The 21,034-nt window shown below is 44.0% G+C and overlaps 1 protein-coding gene across 2 annotated transcripts in view; it reads left to right on the forward strand.

The window, feature by feature from the left end:
* The window catches only part of MAN1C1 (mannosidase alpha class 1C member 1), a 127,539-nt gene that overhangs the window by 39,576 nt on the left and 66,929 nt on the right, over nucleotides 1-21,034 (forward strand). For both annotated transcript variants that reach the window (XM_083455244.1, XM_083455243.1), the window contains exon 2: nucleotides 9,441-9,537. In XM_083455244.1, the coding sequence (XP_083311370.1) occupies nucleotides 9,441-9,537 (97 nt within the window). The remainder of the gene's footprint in view (nucleotides 1-9,440; nucleotides 9,538-21,034) is intronic.

The following is a 21,034-nucleotide window of genomic DNA, read 5'->3' on the forward strand; positions in this document are numbered from 1 at the left end:
AATTAAAATCTCCTCTGTTTTCCTAGTGTTTTATTGTGAAGGGTTAGATGCTAATGTGACTGCTTGAAAACAGATAACTTAGCCAATGTGTGTCTAAATTGCTGGAGTTCCTGTTGGGATCTATTGGATTTACAGTAATCTTTAATTAGAAAAAGTGTAATTACTTTAGGATGGATTATCTGTGTTGCTGTCCGTTTCGTAGTGTTGCCTAGTAACCTCTTTTGGTGTGTTGGGTCTGTTCCACCCGCTTCCAGCTTTTAAATTACAGGGAGTAAAAGTCTGCAGTGGTTTAATGCTTGCCTGGCTGAGCAAAACCTTTTAGTCAAATGTCACTTTTCTTTTAATATAATGATCACAGGCAGCCTTGGAAATTGTGTCGCAAACCCAAAGAGCCTTCAAGGCTTGCATGTGTCCACCAGTACATGGCCTGTCCATGAGACACCTATCTGGACATGTTTTCTCCTGGGCTTCTTGGGGTCTCTAGTCAAGGGTAGATTCAGAGGATGGCTCTAGAGTATCAAGGACCAACCTCTGTGTTCTTGGGCGGGACTGCATTCTTCTTTTAAATGGCAGATCGTAATTATGCAGAACAAGAGAGAAATATACCTCGACGATGCCAAAACTGAGAAAGGTTTTATTGCAGAGTTGCCAGATGTGTTTTGACATGATTGCTTTTATCAAGGGCTTTTGCTATGCAAGTTCTTTTGTAACAGGGGTTTCTTGGGTCACAGCTCTGCTATCCAAGACACTTTCAGTGGCAATGTCAATGATAGATCCTTGGAGTCATGTACATGCAAAGTTTGTGCTTTATTACCAAGCCATGGACTCTCCTCTGAAGCAGTAGCTGCATTCAGTAAGAGCAAGAAGAAGAGCCCAGATGGTTCAGGCCAAAGGCCCACCTAGTCTTGTGCTCACAGTGGCCATCCAGAAGCGCATGGAAAGCACACATTCAGAACCTGAGCACAACAGCACTCTCCTCCCTTTTGATACCCGGCAACTTGTATTCAGAGGTGGGCTGCCTCCAACACTGTGCTGTGAGCTCGGGGCTGGGGTTGCAGTTGCTGTCAGATGACGAGGACACTCAACAGGGAGCAGAATGAGAAAGAGGCCAGGGAAGGGGAGGCAGTCCCACTGGCTCTTGTCCTGCAGCTGGAGGATGAGCCCAGGGTCTGACCCCCACCCCATTGCCAATAAGTTTGTGCTGCCTCCACAGCTGAGTACAGAGGCACACCCCATGGAGAAGTCTCAGGGCTTTATCCACACTTACCCCTTGTCCCATTTAAAAACTCTGTGTCCAAGCATTTTTTGTTTTAGTTTGTTTTGTCATGGAGCTTTCCCAGTGAAAACCTGCTCTTTAGTGCTCAATCAGAGCAAACATAAATTTGGGTTTTCTTTGGATGGTTGTTTTCTCCAATTGAGCTTTAAGGAGCAGGTTTTCAGAGAGGGGAATCTAAGGTAAAATGGGGGGGCACGCAGACACTGAGCTTCAAGGCATGGACCATGCCTTGAAAGAGCAGAGGAAAGGTAAGTGTGAATAAGCCTTCATAGGGAGAAAGTGAGCCCACCACATCTCACCCTTAAAAAGCTAGCGGGAGGTATTTGGCTGTCGAGACATCTTTTCAGCTGGTCTCAGGGTCCCTTGATGTTGCTGTCAAACTCTCTAGCTCGATCTTGGGTGATCTGTACCTGTAGCCTGATCTGTACCATTGCAAACCTTGAATAAAGCTTTCAATCCACTTTATCCACATGCCACATAGAAGGGGGAAAGTTATGTGTCAAGACCCAACCAGATGTTGCTAATTTGCTGCATGTGTCCTGCTGCTGTGTGGATATTGAGCAGCTGCTTGGTGCTGTTGTCGCCTGTAGGAGTATGCAGAGGAGAAGCAGGGTGAGCATATTTCCGTGCTTAGGTGAAATGGACCCTCAAGTCATCAGAGGATGGGTAAAAGTGGTTTTCTTAATTTTGGTTGTGCTTCTGAAAAAATATAGGGGAAAAGGCCATTGAGTTGGCATTGGTTCTTTTCCCCGTTTTCTAATTTACACAGCCTGGGTGTGTAAAGATAGTTGAATAGTGTGGTGTTTTAAAAAATACAATGCATCCTGAGATCTTACTGTGGAAGCAACTAAAAATGCAGCAACCAAAAGTAGTACAGTCCAGAATAAGCTCCTTTAGTCACTTTGATTTTGTGGTAAAGCTCACATTTTACCCCTGCTGATAGCTTAGGCCGTTGCAAATAAGTCTAACCAAAGGATTCCAGTGTTTAACTCCTCCATGTATCAGATTAGACCTATACAATATGCTTTTAGATGCATCTCCACAGTAAGCCGTTTCTTTGATAAAGAATTTAGCGCCGACCCGGTTTCTTTATCGCATGCCCCAAGGGCCTCCCTTCTATGCATTAGCGGCTTGCCTTCCTCACACCAGGAGCAGGGTAATTTAATTGCTTTGAATTCTGGTTAACTTTAAGCCATTTCAGTTGTCTCATCATAAGTAACCATGATTTCCCTCGAAAACAGTGGGAACGGCACAAAGCTCTTGCTTTGAAACATTAGGCTTTATAATTTTGGAGGAATGGGAATTGTAACTGATGCACTCGTCAAGTGATTTAAAATAGTACGTAGCCTGTGAAGTTAAGTGTATTGTGGGAAATGAGTAGCCTGCATGCAGTGTCAAGGTTTCTTGACTCCCATTTGGCTCTTTGTAGCATCCCAGGACCCACCTCCATGATGCCCCCCCCCCAAAAAAAAACATCTGTTGCTAGGGCTATTCTACCTCCCTTGCCTCTTTCCTTGGAGCTGCCAGAAACCTGTTTGCTCTGCCTCGTCCTTGTCTTCCCCTCCTCCCTTCTTGGGCTCCAACTAAATGAGCTCCTTCTCTCCTTGCAGCTGATCCCTTTCATCTTTACTTTCTGGGACCCATCCTACCCCCTTCCCTACCATATTTCCCCTGTGCTTCATTCCCAGCCCATTCTCTTGGGTTAAGGAAGAGTAAGCAAGCAACTCCTTTCCCGAGGCAGCCACAAGATATTTGACTATTTCCAGGATTATTTGGGTGCAAATATATCAGGCAGTATCTTTGAAACCACCACCTAGTTCCTGCTTACCCTTACTGGAAAAACAGTGAAAGGGATAGAGGGCTGTATTAACAGCAGCAGAGAGGGTGAGTATGTGGTATTTGGCTGCTTGGTGTTCATGGTCATGCCTCTTGACCAAGCGCTGAATCCATACAAAGCTTATTCTGCCTTTGGACTGTATCCAGCAACTTGGATTCTAATCACTAGCTACCAAAGTAGAGTATGTTAAGATTTGATCAGGGGCCTTCTGAGTTGTGGTTTTTAAAAGAGCCATCCTCTTCCAGCCCCTAAAGCTCTGTAATAAATCAATGAAAACTGGGTTATCTGGAACAGCCTGAATAATTTTTGCCACTAATAAACACTTGCAGTCAATATTCTTGTAGCAGGGATGCAAGGGGAGCACGGGACAAAGAAAGAAAAGAAAAGATGTTGAAATATGCGGACTGCACACAATCGTAAGAGTATAAGAAGTGTAAATGTAATGGTTGTTGCTCACCAGAGAACACATTTGGCTCTCTGGTGTCACTAGGCAACATGCTGAAAGCAATCCATCCTCCCTGTGAATCTAAGCACAGAAAGGGAGAATAAGTGTAAGAGTTTCAGGCACTGTGGTCAGAGCATCCGACCAATGAGTTGCTTCTCTCCTCTCCTCTCTTTTTATTTTATTTTAATGCTAACAACATGATAAATTTAGCCTCATTTCCCATTTGGTTGGCAAAAGATCAAACATGAAGAAAAACTGTTTTAGGTTGCTGGTCTGAAATATTGCTGCTGAATACATTTTGGGTGGACCACACTGTTGCCTTACTGGGCACAAGCACCCTTTTGATGGGCGGTTTTAATTTGTAGGAGGGTGTGCTTCTCATACAAACAAACAATATTTGCCCTGAGATCTAGCCACTTAAAACTGTGATTCCTGTTCTTGCTTAACATTAACCACGGGTAACGTCTCTCTGTGCTGGCCAAATGCTTAACCGCACCCCAGAGAGGGCAGGGAGTATACTTTGCTGATTTGCTTCTCCAACCCGTTGGCAGCAAATGGGTGTTACAGCTGCAGAAGTTCACAGTATGCAAAATTGCAAAATGTCTGATTAACCTCATTTTCATGATTAAGTAGCACTGTTGCACTGATTGTACTACTCTGAAGTAGTTATCCTCAGATTTGGGGGACCCCGCCTTCTTCATTTTCGATGAATGGAGCTGAAAATCACAAAACTATATTACTTACCTTTCTCACTGATTCCAGTCCTCCAGAATTTGGGATTTTTCAAGGGTTGGGGGGTGGTGGTCTGCAGCAAAGGTAACTTCCTCCCCTACTGCTGTATGACTTGCCTGATGATGTTTCTTGTTTACATTTAATAGGTGTGGTGTATAAATAAGCAAAAGATGAAGTAAAACCTGCCATGCAATCAAATACTTCCAGTTGATTGATCAGCTGGCTCAGTCTAATCAGTTGACTGGACTAAATGTATGAATCTGCTACCTAAGTCTCAACACTGGCACCTTTTTAGAGGTTACTGAAGGAAGGTTGTGGTGTCGCTTCTGTTGAGTTAATTTACAATTTTAATAAACGAATGCTCACACTTTCTTTTTTCAGGTATAGAGGAATCTGGAATACAGAGTAGTCCCTATGAGAGTAACACACAAGGAGCCAAATGGCCTAAAAACAACAAATGTGGTTAGTTTTGTGACAGACTCTGATTCAAAATATTTATTTTTTATTACTTTCATTTTTAAAAAAGAACATCCATAAGATTCAAAAGATTTCTTGGCACTGTTTTCAACTGAATTTTGATAGCGTCTGTCATCCGTGGTTCTTAGTGGTAGAAAAGAGGCCATATTAGTTTAACTGTATATCTGCCAGCTTTCAATAGGAACTGGAAGAAAAATGTGTTTCTTAGTAGAATTCAGCATAATACTAAGTCATTGGTTCTGTTAGCGCAATGGAAAATTCTTCCCCAGTCTTCCTCTGCCCCCCAAATTTGCCTTAGGGGTCTCTACAACCCCCTGGAGCAAATTGGGGGGGGGGGACAGGAGAGGAGAGGAGAGGGAGGGAAGTCCTGCTGTGCAAGTGGGAGTTATTCTGCTTCTGCAGCTATTTAGCTGTGTACTGCCCAATGTGTTTGCCATTAATTTTGGTACAGCAGGTGGGGAAGGCAGTGACTTTAATAATAATAAGAAGAAGAAGAAGGAGAAGAAGAAGAAGAAGAAGAGGAAGAAGAAGAAGAAGAAGTTGTTGTTTATTTATTTATATGTCGCCCATCTGACTGGGTTATCCCAGCCACTCTGGGTGGCTTCCAACAAATTAAGACGCAGTAAGACATCAAACATTAAAACCTTCTCTATGCAGGGCTGCCTTCAGATGTCTTCTAAAAGTCAGATAGCAAGGCACGTGTGTGTGTGTGTGTGTGTGTGTGTTTGGGTGTTTGGATGCCTGTGCTAATTAACGTGAGTGCTGCCAGATGCTAGTAACGCTGGGTTTTGGAAACTATACAGCTGGAGAGAGAAGCACAACCCACACACAGAAATTGGGAACTCTAGAAATCTTGGATGTGAGAAGCCTGGCTCCTCCTCAGACTGACCATGCCCTGGGAAACGTGCATAGGAAAACAGGAAGGATCCTTATCAATGAATTCATTCACAAGGTTGTGTAAATAAGATGAATAACCTCTTAATGCCATGTTAGGTAACGGGAGGCCCACAGTTCATATTTTAAGTCCTGGCTGATTGGGCACCCAGCTGAAATTAGAAGGCTGCTAAATTGGTTTGGGCTTAGACTGAAATGGTATATTCGTGGCAAAAATGGGGCTCCCCATCCCTTTGTTTCCCATTGACTTGAAAAATAGTTGTGAACCCAGCCATCCACCCTGGTTCTCACCCAGGGCACAAACAAATTCACAGGTCACCCCAAAGTCTCTCACAAGAAAGAAGATTCCCTAGTCTCCTGCTCTAGGGTTCATGAGCTGGCACCAAGGTCTGATAGTTTCCCTAGGCTGAATGAGTTTCACTACATTGTCTGAGCATGAAGTAAGCTTGCGTGACAGGTACTTGTTGCACCAGGGTTAGCTAATCATTGGTCCTTCAGGTTTTTTGATGGCCACCAACTTGGATGGTTTTAAAAGAGGATTAGACAAACTCACGGAGGATAAGGCTGTCAGGGGGATGGCTGGGTTCTGCCTCCACTGCTGCAGTATGCCTCTGAATACTAATTGCTGAGAATCACGAGTAGCGAGAGTGCTGTTGTGTTGAGGTCCTTCTTGAGAGCTTCCCAGAGGAGGCATCTGGTTGGCCACTGTGAGAATGTGGTTCTGGACTAGATGAGCCATTGGCCAGATGCAGCAGCATTTTCTTAAGTTTGTATGAGAAGGGCATTCAAACATTCTTGCAGATGCATAGAACCCCGTACATGCTGTTGTGAGTTTTTGATGGCAATTGTGCCAAAAAATGGAATTTTTAATTGGGCTAGTGAATGCATTTTTTAATTGTACCCCTGGCTGCAGACTAAGCTTGCTTGAGGATTGTGACCTTAGAAAGCTCTGAGAAATAGGTAGCCTTGGATTGCATTTTTCAAAAGTGAGAGGCCTTGTTTAGGGAAAAGCCTGGCAACTGACCAGTTCTAGTCTCTTAAGGGTGGATATTTGTCATTTTCACTTCCCCTGCCAGCTGGAGTCAAGTGTGCGAAGGGAAAGCAAAAAAGTTATGTTTGTACATACGTGTCAATGACCCCATGCCTCAGAGTCTTTCCCGGAAGGCCAGTTTGATGATTTCTTGGAAGTCTCTCCCAAACCATGCCCTTTGGAGTTGGAGAATTTATTTTGCCATAAGGAATCTTTTAGGAAGGCATGACAAAGACAGCTTTTTCTGAGATGTGGAAAGAGAAATTTTAATATATATATATATTTCCTACACTACACTCCTCTTTAGCAGCTCCTCCTGGCTTCTGTGAAAGGCTTCCTCTGGTCTCCCAGCCAAGCATAGATCAGGTCCACATAACATATAAGCAAGAGACAAACAATAGCTTTTAAGAAAGGGACTTTGAGTGAGGTTTTGCTTCACACCACCCTTTTGTCTCCTCTAGTTATACAGGGTTTTGAAACAATACAAAATCTTGTTCAACAGAAGAGAAATTAGCTTGGGTAGACATAGCTTGGGCAGCCATCGTTCTTCCATCTTCTACTCCAACCATCTGTTGTCATCTCTAACCATCTGTTGGAGAAGGGCCATAGTTCAGTGGAAGAGCATCTGCTTTGCAAGCAGAAGGTCACAGGTTCAATCCCTGGCATCTCCTGGTAGGGCTGGGAGACACCCTTGTCTGTGTTGCATAGCCAGCCTCATATAAACAACATGATTAAGTCTAATTAATGCATTAAGGGGTTAATACCATAGAGTAAGCTGTCCTACCAGGTTTACTTATGTCCACTTCCCCTCACCTTGGGAAGAAATGGGCAATCAAGCATTTGTTCTTAGCCTATCTGAGAAGCTCAAGAGGCTTGAGCTGGTTGCTCTAGCTCAGACTGCATGGCTCCCCCAAGCCACTCTTTGACTTCCTATACCAATAATTTAGGAACTTTCACCACTTTATAACTAAGTCAAGTTTTACTCCCTGTGCAACTTTCTGAAGCTTGTGATTCTGACCTTTGGAGAGTTTGTAAGTAAACCATTTTTAACTTAACAAATGTGTGATCTTTCTCTGTGCCAGAGCAAGTGGAAAACTTTGGAAGGAACTTGGAGGGCATATTTTAAAGGTCGGAAAGTCTATATTTCTACTTTACTTTGCTGCATATTTTTGTGATTTTAAATCAATGCTGACGCTTTGTCAACAAAAAGCACTTGCCCCAAACCTGGATCTTGGCAACAAGGGAATTCTCCTTCCTTTACATATATTTTGAACCAACAGTCTGAACCCCTGAAGAGCTGCTACCAGTCAGTGTAGTTAATAACTGAGCTTGGTAGACCCAAGGGTCTGAATTGGTGTAAGGCGGCTTTCTATATTTCTATTTTATCTCCAACCACAGCTTCAGAACCAATGTTCCCACATCTTTCGTGGCTCCAAATTTACCTCCAGATTGATGACATTGCAAGCTAACACATGTTTGAGCTGTGCTTGTATCACCCAGTTCATTTTTTAAAAAAAATTATGGACTTTTAGATTTGGAAAAACCTCTGTGCACATGGCACATTTCCCTCAGGATTGGGCATAAGGCGAACTCAAACGATATAGCAAAGTTTGACCACAATGCCTCACTTTGAGAAATTACAGTGGTACCTCTGCTTACAAACTTAATTTGTTCCAGAGGTCCGTTCTTAACCTGAAACCGTTCTTAACCTGAGGTACCACTAGCTAATGGGGTCTCCCACTGCTGCCGCCGCTGCCGCGCGATTTCTGTTCTCATCCTGAGGTAAAGTTCTTAACCCAAGGTACTACTTCCGGGTTAGTAGAGTCTATAACCCGAGGTGTTTGTAGCCTGAGGTACCACTGTACCCCTTTGGCCTTTTCTCAGAACAAGGCAAGGATGGTGTGGAAAGGGAAGCAGAGAGTTAGCATAGCCATTACTAATCAACTGGCAAAATTATAAAAATTAAGGGGTTAGAGCAGCAAGTGACACAGAAGAAGTGGGTGGCAGAGACAGCAGCAACTCAGGTGGCAAAGTCTTTTGTGCCAGCCCAGCCATCTGGATGTGTTCATTTTAAATTTATCAGTAAGGCCTGGAACTGTGTCTCATGTCAGCACTATTTGCCTTAGTTCCTCAGCCTTCATGTCCATCTTATAAGATTTCCAGAGGCATCTAGTTGGCCACTGTGGGAGATATGATGCTTGGTAAGATGCAGCTTTGATCCAGTTCAGCAGGGCTCTCCTTAGGCTATGCCTCAGCCTTGTACAAATGTGATTAGGGATGCCAGAGAAATCCTATGGTCAGGAACAGAAATCAGTCAAGTGAATAGGATTCATTCACAGTGTTGTTTGCAGATTTAAAAACTATATGCAATTAATGACTTTTTTTTAAAAGATGATTCCCTAACTTTGAAATTGTTGTTGTTGTTCAGTCGTGTCTGACTCTTCATGACGCCATGGACCAGAGCACGCCAGCACTTTGAAATTAATGTTATGCAAATTACATTAAATACTGGGCAGTGAGATGTATAACATAGTATGTGGCAGAAACTGAACTGCAGCTGAATGGAAATGGCACTGATTATGACAAGTAGATTAGAACAGAAATTCCTGCCTTCTTACATCAATACCAGTCACCTTGCCTTTTCTGTCTGCCTTCTAATCTGTCTTTCAGTGTGGCAATTCATAAGGGCTATGGATGCAGCAGTCTAATATCCAGATAACCATTAAATGTCTTTCTCTTTTTCTTGCAGATGATGAAGTTTGCTTGGGACAACTACAAGCAATATGCAATGGGGAAAAATGAACTGAGACCTCTCACTAAGAATGGGCACATCGGGAACATGTTTGGTGAGCTGAACAATTTGCTGGAACAGTTTCAACTGTTAAATGTTTAGGAAAGAGAAAATTAGATTAGAGGCAGACATACATACATTAAGGACTGACTAAGCCCACGGTGGAGCCACACTTTCCCCTTGTAGGACAGATGTACACATTTCGAAACTGAATCAAGGCCGGGAGCAACAGTCCTTTCTGTTTCCAGCAGAATCTGGGCTATGTAGAATACTGATTATCTGGCCCATACAACAGCCATGAAGCTTCTCCCTGACAACCGGGGAGAGAAGGTTTTAAGAATCCTAAGGAATTTGGGAAGGGCGGAGGGACATAAATCTGTGCTGGAGGCTGAACAGGTATATATGTCTGAAGAGGAAGAAAAGTAGAGGGAGATTGGAAGGGGATGGGGGTGGGGAAACAGGCAAAGTTCCTGAAAGGAGATGTGCCTTAGGGCTGTACATGCTAGTATCATCGCTTTTTAAAATTGCAAAAGGTAGGTATGTAAAAGCAGTTGAAATTAGTTCTGTTCTGAAAAAGCTCACATGAAACCATTCCCCTGCAACATGAATTGTCAGACCAGGTTTCCCCCTGTAAATTCACTCTTTTAGATGCAGTCCAGAGTTATGACCAAGTTAACTGCCCTTTTTACATAGTGGAATGAAGATTACACAAGGTGCAGTGATTGCAAAATGGTCATTTAATGACCTCACCACACAGGCAGATCCCTACTGAGCCAAGTAATGGGGAGATTACTTTACAGTCAAGATCATGGGCCCTGGTTGAGCTGAAAGCCCCTCAGGATTTCCTTCTGAGGGCAGAGAACAAGCAGCAGAACATTAGGACAAAAACTGTACAGGTTTCAATCATTCGGCTGAATTGAAATGAGAATGATCCTGCTTGGTCCGAGACACCAAGTTGCTCTCTGATGCTCCAGGACCAAGCAGGATTGCTGTCCCTTCACATCAGCCAATAAGAGGCAGCAATTCTGCTTAGCACTGGGGCTGGGTGTGCCAGAGAGCACTTTCATGCACCTGAACCCAGTACTAAGCATCCTTGATTCTTCTATCCCCATCAACTGGCAGGGCGGGGATAATAAAATACCTTTCTCGAACAACATCAGCAAACTGCAGCCATCAGTGCTAGGGAGGGAAGAAACAATGATCTGTGCTTGGAACAGGCGGCCAACAACGTCCCAAGCAGAAACCCCACATAAAGCACTCTTGACTGATGGGCAAGACAAGTCACAGGTCAACTTTGGCCTGTAAAGCTGATCCTGATAAGGATTTGCCCTGTGGAACCGGAAAGGTTGCCCTTTCCTGTCTTGGGCCCTGCTTCCAAGCTTCTGTGAAGGAGAGGTGGAGGTTCTGTGGCTTTACTCCCAATCTGAATCTGTAGCTCTCTGAACTGGCCAAGCATTTCCTCTCACGTCAGTTCTATTCAGAGGAAGATGCCTCTCATGAAATATTGAAAACATGAATCAATATTAAAGGCTTTGCTTTGTGTGCTTCCTGGTTTGTATAATTTTCTCTTTAGCCGATTATAGTGTTTTGGGTAACTCAAATGCTTATGCTGCTTAGGCAGCTGGTGTTCTCTTCGTCGGTCTCTTTCTTCTCTTTCCCTCTCCCCTCGTGCTTTTCTGAAGCTAAGCTGCCTCATTTGTCACTCAACTCCCCAATGCCATCACCTTTTGATTTGACAAATTGATTTTTTTTAAAAAAATTGTTAATTTCTATACAGTATAATAATCTCTAGCCAGCTCTACGTAAAGCTGGAAAAGCATTATTGTTGTTCTGATTTAAACAAAATTGTTGAGGCACAGTGTAGGCTGCTGGTTTGGGGGGTTGACATTTGCTGCGTTTGCTTGGACTGCTTTAGCATGGAGGACCCTTGAGGCTGCCAGGAGGGTTGTTAGGAATTGTGACGGCCACCATCTGTAACCTGGATTTCAGCCCATCAGGTCTGGGCACTCTTGGCATTTAGTCTCTCTCATTCCTTTTCCATCACTTGTGTAAAGGATCAGATGAGGACATCTGGCTGTTGCCTCTCCACCATCGCCACTACCACATAGACCCGTCCTGGCTCCTGTTTGAGGGCGCAGTACTTGGACTCTCTGATCAATGGTTGCCAAAGGCTTTAATCCAGAATTCACTGCATGACCAAAACATAGATGCAAGCCAGCTGTTATATCTGAGCACTAAGTTACATGGTGAAGCATAAGCTAAGACATTCCAACACTTGACACATGTCCTGAGCTCTCCTTCTGAATAGCAGTGCGGGCACAATCATTTGCTCGGTTGGCAATCCAAGCTTTGGGACTGAGAAAGCAAAAAGGCACTCCTGTGAATGGGCTAGGTTGGCCACATCCTTGGAGACAGAGGCAGAGTTGGAGTGGTCAGCTCACTGTCTGATCTAGCCTCAGGTGCCTTCCTGGGGACAGGAAGCACTTTGATGATGGGAGGGGGCAGCAGAGTTGCATCAGGTGGCTTCTCTGCTGACAGGGCTTGAGGCAAGACTTTTCTTTGACAGCCCACATGGCTCCTCCTCAACATCTAGAGCAGTGCCTCCTGAACTTCTGGGCCCTCCCCCAGGATTCAGTTCTACAGCCACTTGCCATTCCTCCCCCTCATTACACTAGTCCTGCTGGTACATCTCCTCAAGACTCATGTCAAGACCGGCCCTTTTACAGCTTCATGCAAATGGGGAGTTTTGCACTGGAGCAACTATATACAATGCACTCGATAATTTCTCTTTATTGACCCACCTGCTCAAGGCTGCCTCTGGGAGAAGAAGTGGAACGAACCTCTGCCCTCCCACCACTCTGCTTCTAAAAATGGCTTAGTTGCCTCTGGACTTTTGCTGAAGTCACCGCAGAATCTAAAGCCTTGGTCTCTGCTCCTATGTTACTCTTCGTGTGGAAATGGTTATTTCAGTTAGGAGGCTCCTGTTAATAATCCCACTCTTTTAACTGTGGGTTCTTCCCTGTTGCCAGAGTTTGTGAGTTAATGGACGAATCATTGCATCCTTCCAAAGGATCTGAGAGCAGCAAACACACAAACAATCTGAAAAGCATCTAAAAGCAATTCGAATAGAGGTGCAGACTGGGAAAGAACTCTACAGGAAAGGCTTGTTGAAAGAGGAAGGTGTTTTGTAGGCACTGAAAAGATAAGAGAGGAAGTACCTGTATAATATTTAGCTTGGAAGGGGATTCCAGGAAGTTGTTGCCATCACACTAAAGGCCAAATTCCAATTATTGCATGGAATGGATCTCCCAATAAAATGGTGTTTGCAGGAGGCCCTCGCCTGCGGATTGCAGTGATCAGTTGGGTGTATAAAGGGTGAGATAGCCCCACCCCCAGTGGGTTCCTTCATGCGGCTTGGGAGCACTGGGGCAGGAGCAGCCCCTTCCTTTCCCCTGGGGTGCTGCACTTGCACGCAGTTGTATACTTGGGAAACCACCATCTGGAAGTGCCCCGTGATTGAGTCTGGCTTTCTTTATCTGTGCTCCTTGCCTTTCTGCATCTTGCAACTATTTTCCAATCTGCTAAGCTTTACCCAAACTCCTAAAGGAACATGACACCAAAAAGGGAACAAGAGTCGGAGAATATTTTAATGTGTTTATCATGCTCAAGCTATTGGAGCTACTTAGGAGAGGCTTGTACTGCATTTATGAGAGCTCCTGAGAAAATGTCCTGGAGCAGAAGGGCTTGTGCTAGTTAGTGCTCTTCTCATCCTCCGCTCCCCACAGAACAAAGTCAGCGGATCCCCTTGCCGAGTAACTTTACTCCCAACAACACTCAATGCATTTAAGAATTCAGGAGATTCTGCTCCCCAATCTCCCCTTTGATACAAAGGCTTAAAAATTTTGAGTCACAGATGGGAAGCGTAGGCAGCCCCGGTACTTTCCTTCCTGGAGGTGTCAAAATTGAGCAAAAGCCTTATTTGCAGCTGCTTCTGCGTGGGAGGGAGGATACCACACCAAGGCTATTTTCAACTGTGTGTGTGCGGCTGCGAAATCTTCAAGTTCCTTAAGGGTGTAACATGTGCTTTTCAGTTGTGCATAGGATGCTCACTTACGGCAATACTTTCCTTATTCAGCACTGGCCAGATTGTGAACTTGAGGAGGAACTAGGGGGTGAATGAGCAGCCCCTCCCTCAAGCATATCTCCACACTGCCAGTGATACTGAAGAATGGTTGAATCTGGACATGCCTGCTCTAGGAGGGAACTGTAGACACCCAGTAACTGATTGTTGGAAGATTTAGAACAGATAAAATAAAGTGGCTATCAATGGCTACTAGCCGTGGTGGCTATGCCCTACCCCCACAGTTAGAGGCAGCTTCCAAATACCAGTTGCTGGAAACCACAGGAGGGGGAAAGTGCTCTTGTGCTTATGTTCTGTTTGCTGGTTTCCCACAGGCATCTGGTTGGCCATTGTGAGTACAGGGTGCTGGACTAGATGAGCCATCAACCTGATCCAGCAGGCTGTTCTTTTGTTCTTAGAGTTGCCAGTCAGATCATACACAAAAACTCTTGAAAGCAGTAGAGCACATGCTCTGCATGCAGACGGTCCCAGGTTCAATCCCCAGTGTCTCAACACAGGGCTGGGAAAAGGCACCTTGTCTGAAACACTGGAGAGCTGCTGCCAATCACAGCAGCCAGATGTACCGATCGTCTGACTTTGGTGTAAGGTTTCCGTGCGCTGCTTTGGTTTCGCCAGAAGCGGCTTAGTCATGCTGGCCACATGACCCAGAAAAACTGTCCGCGGACAAACGTCGGCTCCCTCGGCCAGTAAAGCAAGATGAGCGCTGCAACCCCAGAGTCGTCTGCGACTGGACTTAACTGTCAGGGGTCCTTTACTTTAACTTTTTAGCTTCCTATGTACCTATGATGTGGTTTGTTGGACCTAGCCATCTACAGAACTGTAGCTTGGCCCTGAAGCCTGAGCGACAAGGGGAGCTCTCATACTATTGATTTTTTTAGCATTGGCCTCTCATTGCCCCAACCCTTGCTTCATTCCTAAGTCGGCAGGTGGTGGTGTGAATCAGGTTAGGTTAGGTTGAAGATGCAGTTGCCTAGAACAAATCCAGACAGCCTCTCTCTCTCATCTGCATACCTTTGCACTCTTCCTTGCCTCTCCCCATTGTACCATTTTAACACAACCCCTTGCCAAGGTAAGCCCAGCTTAATGCCTGTTCACTGCCCCCCCCCTCCTTTCTTTCATCCCGCTGCTGGTTCTGCAGTAACCTGAGCAAATTAACATTGGAAAGTGCACCGTGATCCTTTTTTCCTTCAAAGGTGCTAGAGAGAAGGACATTTATTATCTGGCTAGGCATTTCAAGCGCACCTGTCACCACAATGACTGCCATTATACAACAGACTTATTATTCTGCCTGCTCCCTGTGTCTGTCATATCTACTTATTATTCTGACAAAACGTTTTAAATCCCTTTAGCCTGGCAGCATTTTATATAGTTATGGGGAAAGGAGCTGAATTCTGTTCTAAGGGTGCATCAACAAAATTTATCAGTTAAGGTCTGATATGTCACAATCTGAACTCCAGTGCTGTTTTTAGATGCTAGAGATTTTCCTCTTCTTTCTCCCCTCCCCCCTCGTCCTGGTATTACTTTGTGTGCACCATGTTGGTAGCCGAAAGGATCCATCTTGTGACTTGTTTCCCTGTCTTAATTCGTGCTTGAATTCAGATGGTAAATAAAAACAGATTCTCATAACAGTGTTAGGCCCAGGGCACAGTTTTTGTTCTATACCTTTGTGTAGCTGATTACTAATCAATATGCTTGTATGCCTCCTTTCCCCGGAATTGTGCCCAAGGCAGCTCAGAACAAATCAAAACAGAGCAATAAAAATTTTGGTAATAAAAGCAAGAATACACAGCCAAAAAGACTAATCAGTATCAATATGTCACACAGTTTCTTAACAACTCAGTTAAAAAGCCCAATTTCCAATAACTCTAATAGTTCATTTTGGTAAGATCTCAGAATCTATTAATAATATATTATAACTATAAAAATAATAATAATTCTAGCAACAGTTGTAAAAATACAAGATGTAAATGCTATAAAAACCTAGAGGCGTAGTGGCTTTCTAAAACATGCTATTTTATTTCTAGTGGACCTATCAAGGAGCTGATTCTATCAAGAAGATGGGCAGGTCCATTTTGTTGAACAATCCAATCCTCAGCTCTCACGTGGGCTTTTATCCCTTTCTAGATGCCAGGAGGGAGGGTACCTCTCCTAATGCCCCCAGGGTAGGAATCCACCAGGTTTACCATACAATCTCTCTTCAGAACCTGAAAGCACCAACCTTCCTTCTCCAGTCCAATCAAGCAGGTCTCCTATGGCATCTCTAAGAGTGGCGTGGGGTTGGAACAGCTGGATCTCTTCTGGCCAAGATGGTGCAGCAGTCCTCCTCCCCCATTTGCTTGCTTACTTACTTACAAATTTGGCTTTGGTGCTTTAATGTTACTGAAAGCTTGAGATGGATAAGAATTTCAGTGGGTGATCCCTCCATTAATAGAGTTCGCTTCTAGTTGAGATGCTGTTGAAACCGGAGGTTAATTCCCACACTGGAAGCCAACATGAACTAAATAAGTAGTTCATACAGTGCATCCAGAAAGATGTGTTCAGGCTTGGGGTTTGTTAACTCTCCTGAGAGTGAGTTCCATGATGGGCAAAGATGTTGCCAATGGCAAATATGGTTTCCTCTTGGAAGCTGACATGAAGAGGAGGAACCCTTGGCTGGTTTCAAAGACTGCAGTAGGACACAGGTGTAAAAACCGAGTGTCTGATGAGGAATTCAACCTCCTGAGATTTCTCTTGAAATGGAATGTGTGCTTATTTTTGAAACAGCAATCTGCTAGCCCTTAAGGCTGCAGTGATACTCTTGAAAGTGGCAGGGCTTGAGGAATACTAACAGGCAGTTTCAGCCTAATAATTTGAAGAAGGACCATAGCTAAGTGGTAGAGCAATTGTCTTGCATACAGAAGGTCCCAGGTTCAATCTCTGGTGTCTCAAGGTAGGGCTGGGAAAGCTCCTGCCTGAAACCCTGGAGGGCTGCTGCCAGTCAGTGTTTACAATACTGAGCCAGATGGGCCCATGGTCAGACTTGTTAAAAGGCAGCTGCCTATGTTTCTAACATATGACCCAGAACTGTGTGTGCATTTGCTTTATTCATCATAAGTTAGGACTCTGCTGTCCTTGGTACAGAATTTGGCCCATTGTTTGAATGTTTTATAATATGGAATCTACAGTCCTATTTATAACTCCATATTAGAGTCTAATAAGCTGCTTCTTATGCTAGATCGTATTCTTTACTAGATCAATTCTCTTCCTAGCTCCAACTTCATTACAATTTGCATTGAGCATCTAAAATTGGCTTGTCAGAAGCGGGAGCTAAAAGTGATACTGATTATGAAAAAGATAACTGGCATGTTTCTGGCATCACACTTTAATCGGGTTGCTGACCCCTGTGTGTGTATTGTTGGCATAGCAGGAATCCAAAATCCAGATGCCCTCTGTGTCAGTGTGTTAATGCTGCACATGCAAAAACCAGAATACACAAATATACACAACACATGGTTTGCCGTCTTCATGGCTAAGTTTCATTCTTGAATTGGGCCAATGCTGTTGTGGCTTGTTGCTGCCTCCCAAACCTGCACATTTTTGCCAGTCCTGGCAAGTTCCTCTTGCACTGAATCTGTGACAACTGGCACATTGGAAGGGCTTCAGCAGCATGAATGTTGACATGTGAAGCCTAATGATGTGAGGTTTCTTGAATTCTGTGTGGAGATCTGCTGCCTGTTTTCTCCCCCTCTCCCCCCTCCAGCAATGTTCCACTGTGTGCAGTGGACCATGTGCTGCGCTGACCTAAAGATAGTAAGATAAAACGTTCTTGGAAAGTCACAGACTTCTTAGGCCCAGCTTGTGTCCTTGTCAAGAAGGTGAAAGTGCTTCCCAAAATGTCCTCGGTTTCTTTCTATCTTTTTATTAGGGAATGTCATTAGAACTATTATTTCCTGATACAAAGAAGGCTTAGCTAGTTAATTATGGGAGTTTTAATCAACCACATCTGCATAATTTTGCACGGGAGTGAAAACAATTGTTTTGGAGTAGCTTAACCTGCCTCATTGAATTGTTTTTGAGGATACAATAGGAGGAGAGAACAATGTGTGTCACCCTGACACATCCCTGGAGAAACAGTGGTATAAAATGAAAGGAGAAGGTCAGACCCAGAGGCCTAGTTTGTCCAGCACCCTCTTTTCCACAATAGCCAGCCAGATGCCTATGGGAAGCTCACAAGCAGGACAAAAGAACAACAGCCACTGGTGTTTCCCCAACAACTTCTATTCTGAGGCATGGTGGTTCTGATCCTAAAGGTAGCATATAGTCATCATGACTAGTAGCTGTTGAGAGCCTTATCTTCTATTCCTTATTTAAATTGCCTAAGTTGGTGGCTATTGCTATATCTTTGGGGTGTGAATTCCACAGCTCAGTGTGCAGTTTGAAGAATGTCATTAATTGCTCTATGATGTCCTAGTTGGGCACCACAGTTCTTTTTTGTGGGATAGTGGAGAAGCTCCAACCTCCTTGGTTCCTGTGTTCTGGAATATTAAATCCCATTTCTTGCAGCACTTCCCAGTGACTGCTTCAGTTAGTGTTCCACATTCACCCTATCAGTGTGCTATCTGTTTTACACAGAGTTGGCAAGGGGCTACCAAGCAGGATGCCCCTTAGTTCAAAATCTGCTGGCTGCTTCATAATTATTCTTAGTAATGTATTTTGCTAGGGTGCAGCTAGCACCGGGGGGGGGGGGAATCACTAGAATAAAAAAAGGGCATTTAAAAAAAAAATCCCTGCATTTTAAAGAATATTTCCTTTTCAAATAGCCTCCTGATGAAGGGCTACCCAGGCACAAGGCTGTTCAACTTAAGGTCAGCAGGGCCAACTTGCACTTTGCTTGGGCCTCAGTTAAACTAGTTGGGCTGCCTTTCTGAGACTACAAAAACACAGAGTTTCAAAGACATCTGGAAGGACTCAGTCTATGGCTTTTGGGGCTGCATTTGACTTGATGAATCTCAAGTTGTGCAGGTCTGTTAGAGCTCAAAATGTATTGGGTTTCCTTTCAGTTCGTGAAATTCCATTTTATGCCTCTTGCCGGTTGACTTCTTTCTGATCTTCACGCTCATTTTTAGCATCTTCCTTGTGGTTCTGTAGATGACTGGGAGAGTAAAACCTTGTTTACATGCTCCAAACCTTGACAAAAGGCTGGTTTTATGAATCAAAACGAAAGCCTCTTGTGCTGTTGTTCCATTACGCAGTGCTTGTCCAAGTGTAGTTCTGCCATGCCATTGGAGAGACGAATGCAAGGGTGACCTAGATAGGAGGCCGCGCGTCTCATTAGCAGTCCCTTGAGCCAACCAGCCTACCACTGAACCACCCATTTTTCCATGCCATCTCATACTGCTGTGGGTAATTTTTTGTTTTCAAGTCATTGGTTAAAGACTATAGGAAAACAAGTTCAAATTAATTTAAAGCAATGAGAGCTGGTATGTTTGTGTTGAATGCAGGACAAGGTAATTGGATGAAAGTATTAACGGGCACCATTGCAGATGAAAGAAGACGGTTGGGGGACTCTGAGTCCATGCCTCATTTCTTAGGCTCATACAATTTCAAAACCTCAAAGGGGTCCTTTTCTGTGATCGATTTCAGAGTTGCTCTAAATTTGCATTCCAAATCCATCCCAGCTAGCTGTCATGTGCCACATTACTCGGAATTGCTTTGCACATTTTGCAGGAGAAAATGTATTTTATCTCTTCCCCCACCCTGCCTTCTGCAGTTCTAGCAAAGTTGTGTGTTTTTTATTACCATATCCTAGAATGCAATGACCTGCTATTCTTTTTCTTTTGAAGTGACAGCTGCCTGGCTGAATATTAGTTTTAACCAGCACACTTTTTTGTTGTGGCCTTTTTGTGGGTTGTTGTTATTGCTCTGTGATCAGTCACAGCAAACCTGTTTTCCTCTATCGAGGCACTGAAGTAGCTGGATATTTCTCAGTTGATTCCCATCTGAGCTGACATTTATCCTCTATCGTTTTTCATCCCCCGCGCCTCGGCCAAGGACAAACAGGACACATCATTAACTGGCCAAAAGTTATCTACAGGCATCACTTTTGTGTTCTAGACTAGAGTGAGGACGCAAGTTGCTTCTCTGTTTCTTTGAATCTGATCATTAGCAAACCACAATCCTTTCCTCACTTCTCCTAAGAGCCTGTGCATTTATAAAGCATCTGTACCCATCTAATTCAGAGAATGGAAGGTCATGCTGGATGCTGAACTTAGATGTTCTATGTTATATAATTCAGTAGCCTTTAACAAGAATCCTGTACTGTGTCTTTCTGTTCACATTCTATTGATGAATGTTGGCACTCCTCTGAACCTCAGGACCCTCTCCCCTCCCCAGTTCTATTCATTTTTTTATTTAAAAAAACCTTGTTGCATTTATATCCTACATTTGCTCCAAGGAGATCAAAATGTGTGCATGGCTCTCCCCTTTTCCATTTCATCTTCACAACCACCCTGGGAGGGAGAGTGGACTGAGAGTGGCCAGCCCAAGGCCATCTAGAGCGTTTCATGGCTGAGTGGAGGTTTGAACCCCAACATATTTTTGCCAAGCATTTTAAGAGTGATTCAGGAGTGAAAGGCACTTGTGCACTTGTTCACAGTAAACCACAACAAACCAGAAACTCTGGCTTGTTATGTGCCGGCAGTGGCTTGAGTTGGGGCCTGCAGCCTGCAGTACAGCAAGCACAATGGAATACCCTGGTCAAAAGGAAGAAGACCAGACTTCTAGTTTTTATCTTAGGACATCCAAAACAGAGGCTTAATATTGCCTGCCAATTTTCGGGGTTGGTAATAAATGCCAATATATCAGTTGGTGCCTGAAAAGGTTGCTATGAGGCCTCAGTGCACAGTCCAGGATTATTAGTACTAGTATTTATTAATATCCTTTTATGTGCACCTCAGGGTGATTCACAAACATACCACAAAGCAATTAAAACTGTTTTAAAAACGGTACCCATAGCCCCACAACTAATGAAAGTATCATCCAGCTGGAAAAAGCTTGTTGAAGCAAAAAAAAGTATTCTGCTGTTTCCAGAAAGTAGAGTTAGAGGGCATCTGCCATATCTCAACAGGGATGCTGTTCTACAAACCGAAGGTAGCCACTCTGAAAGCCCTGCTCCAAGTTACTATGGAGGGGACTTCTGGTATTTTACTGTTACAGCTCACTTATACTTGTTCCCAGCTTCTTGGTCCTGTGGTTCCAGCTTTTGAGCCCTAAAGTCCTTAGCCGGGAACATGATAGAACATGGCAAGCACAAAAGTGTGTTGATTGCAGAATAAATTTTGAGTAAGCCCTGTACCTTGATGTGAGGGAGGGGCTTGTTTTCCTCTGCTTGGAGATGATGCGAGCAAAAGCCATTCAGACTTATTTGTAGATA

This window comes from Podarcis tiliguerta (assembly GCF_965153285.1).
Source record: "Podarcis tiliguerta genome assembly, chromosome: 8".
Lineage (NCBI taxonomy): Eukaryota > Metazoa > Chordata > Lepidosauria > Squamata > Lacertidae > Podarcis > Podarcis tiliguerta.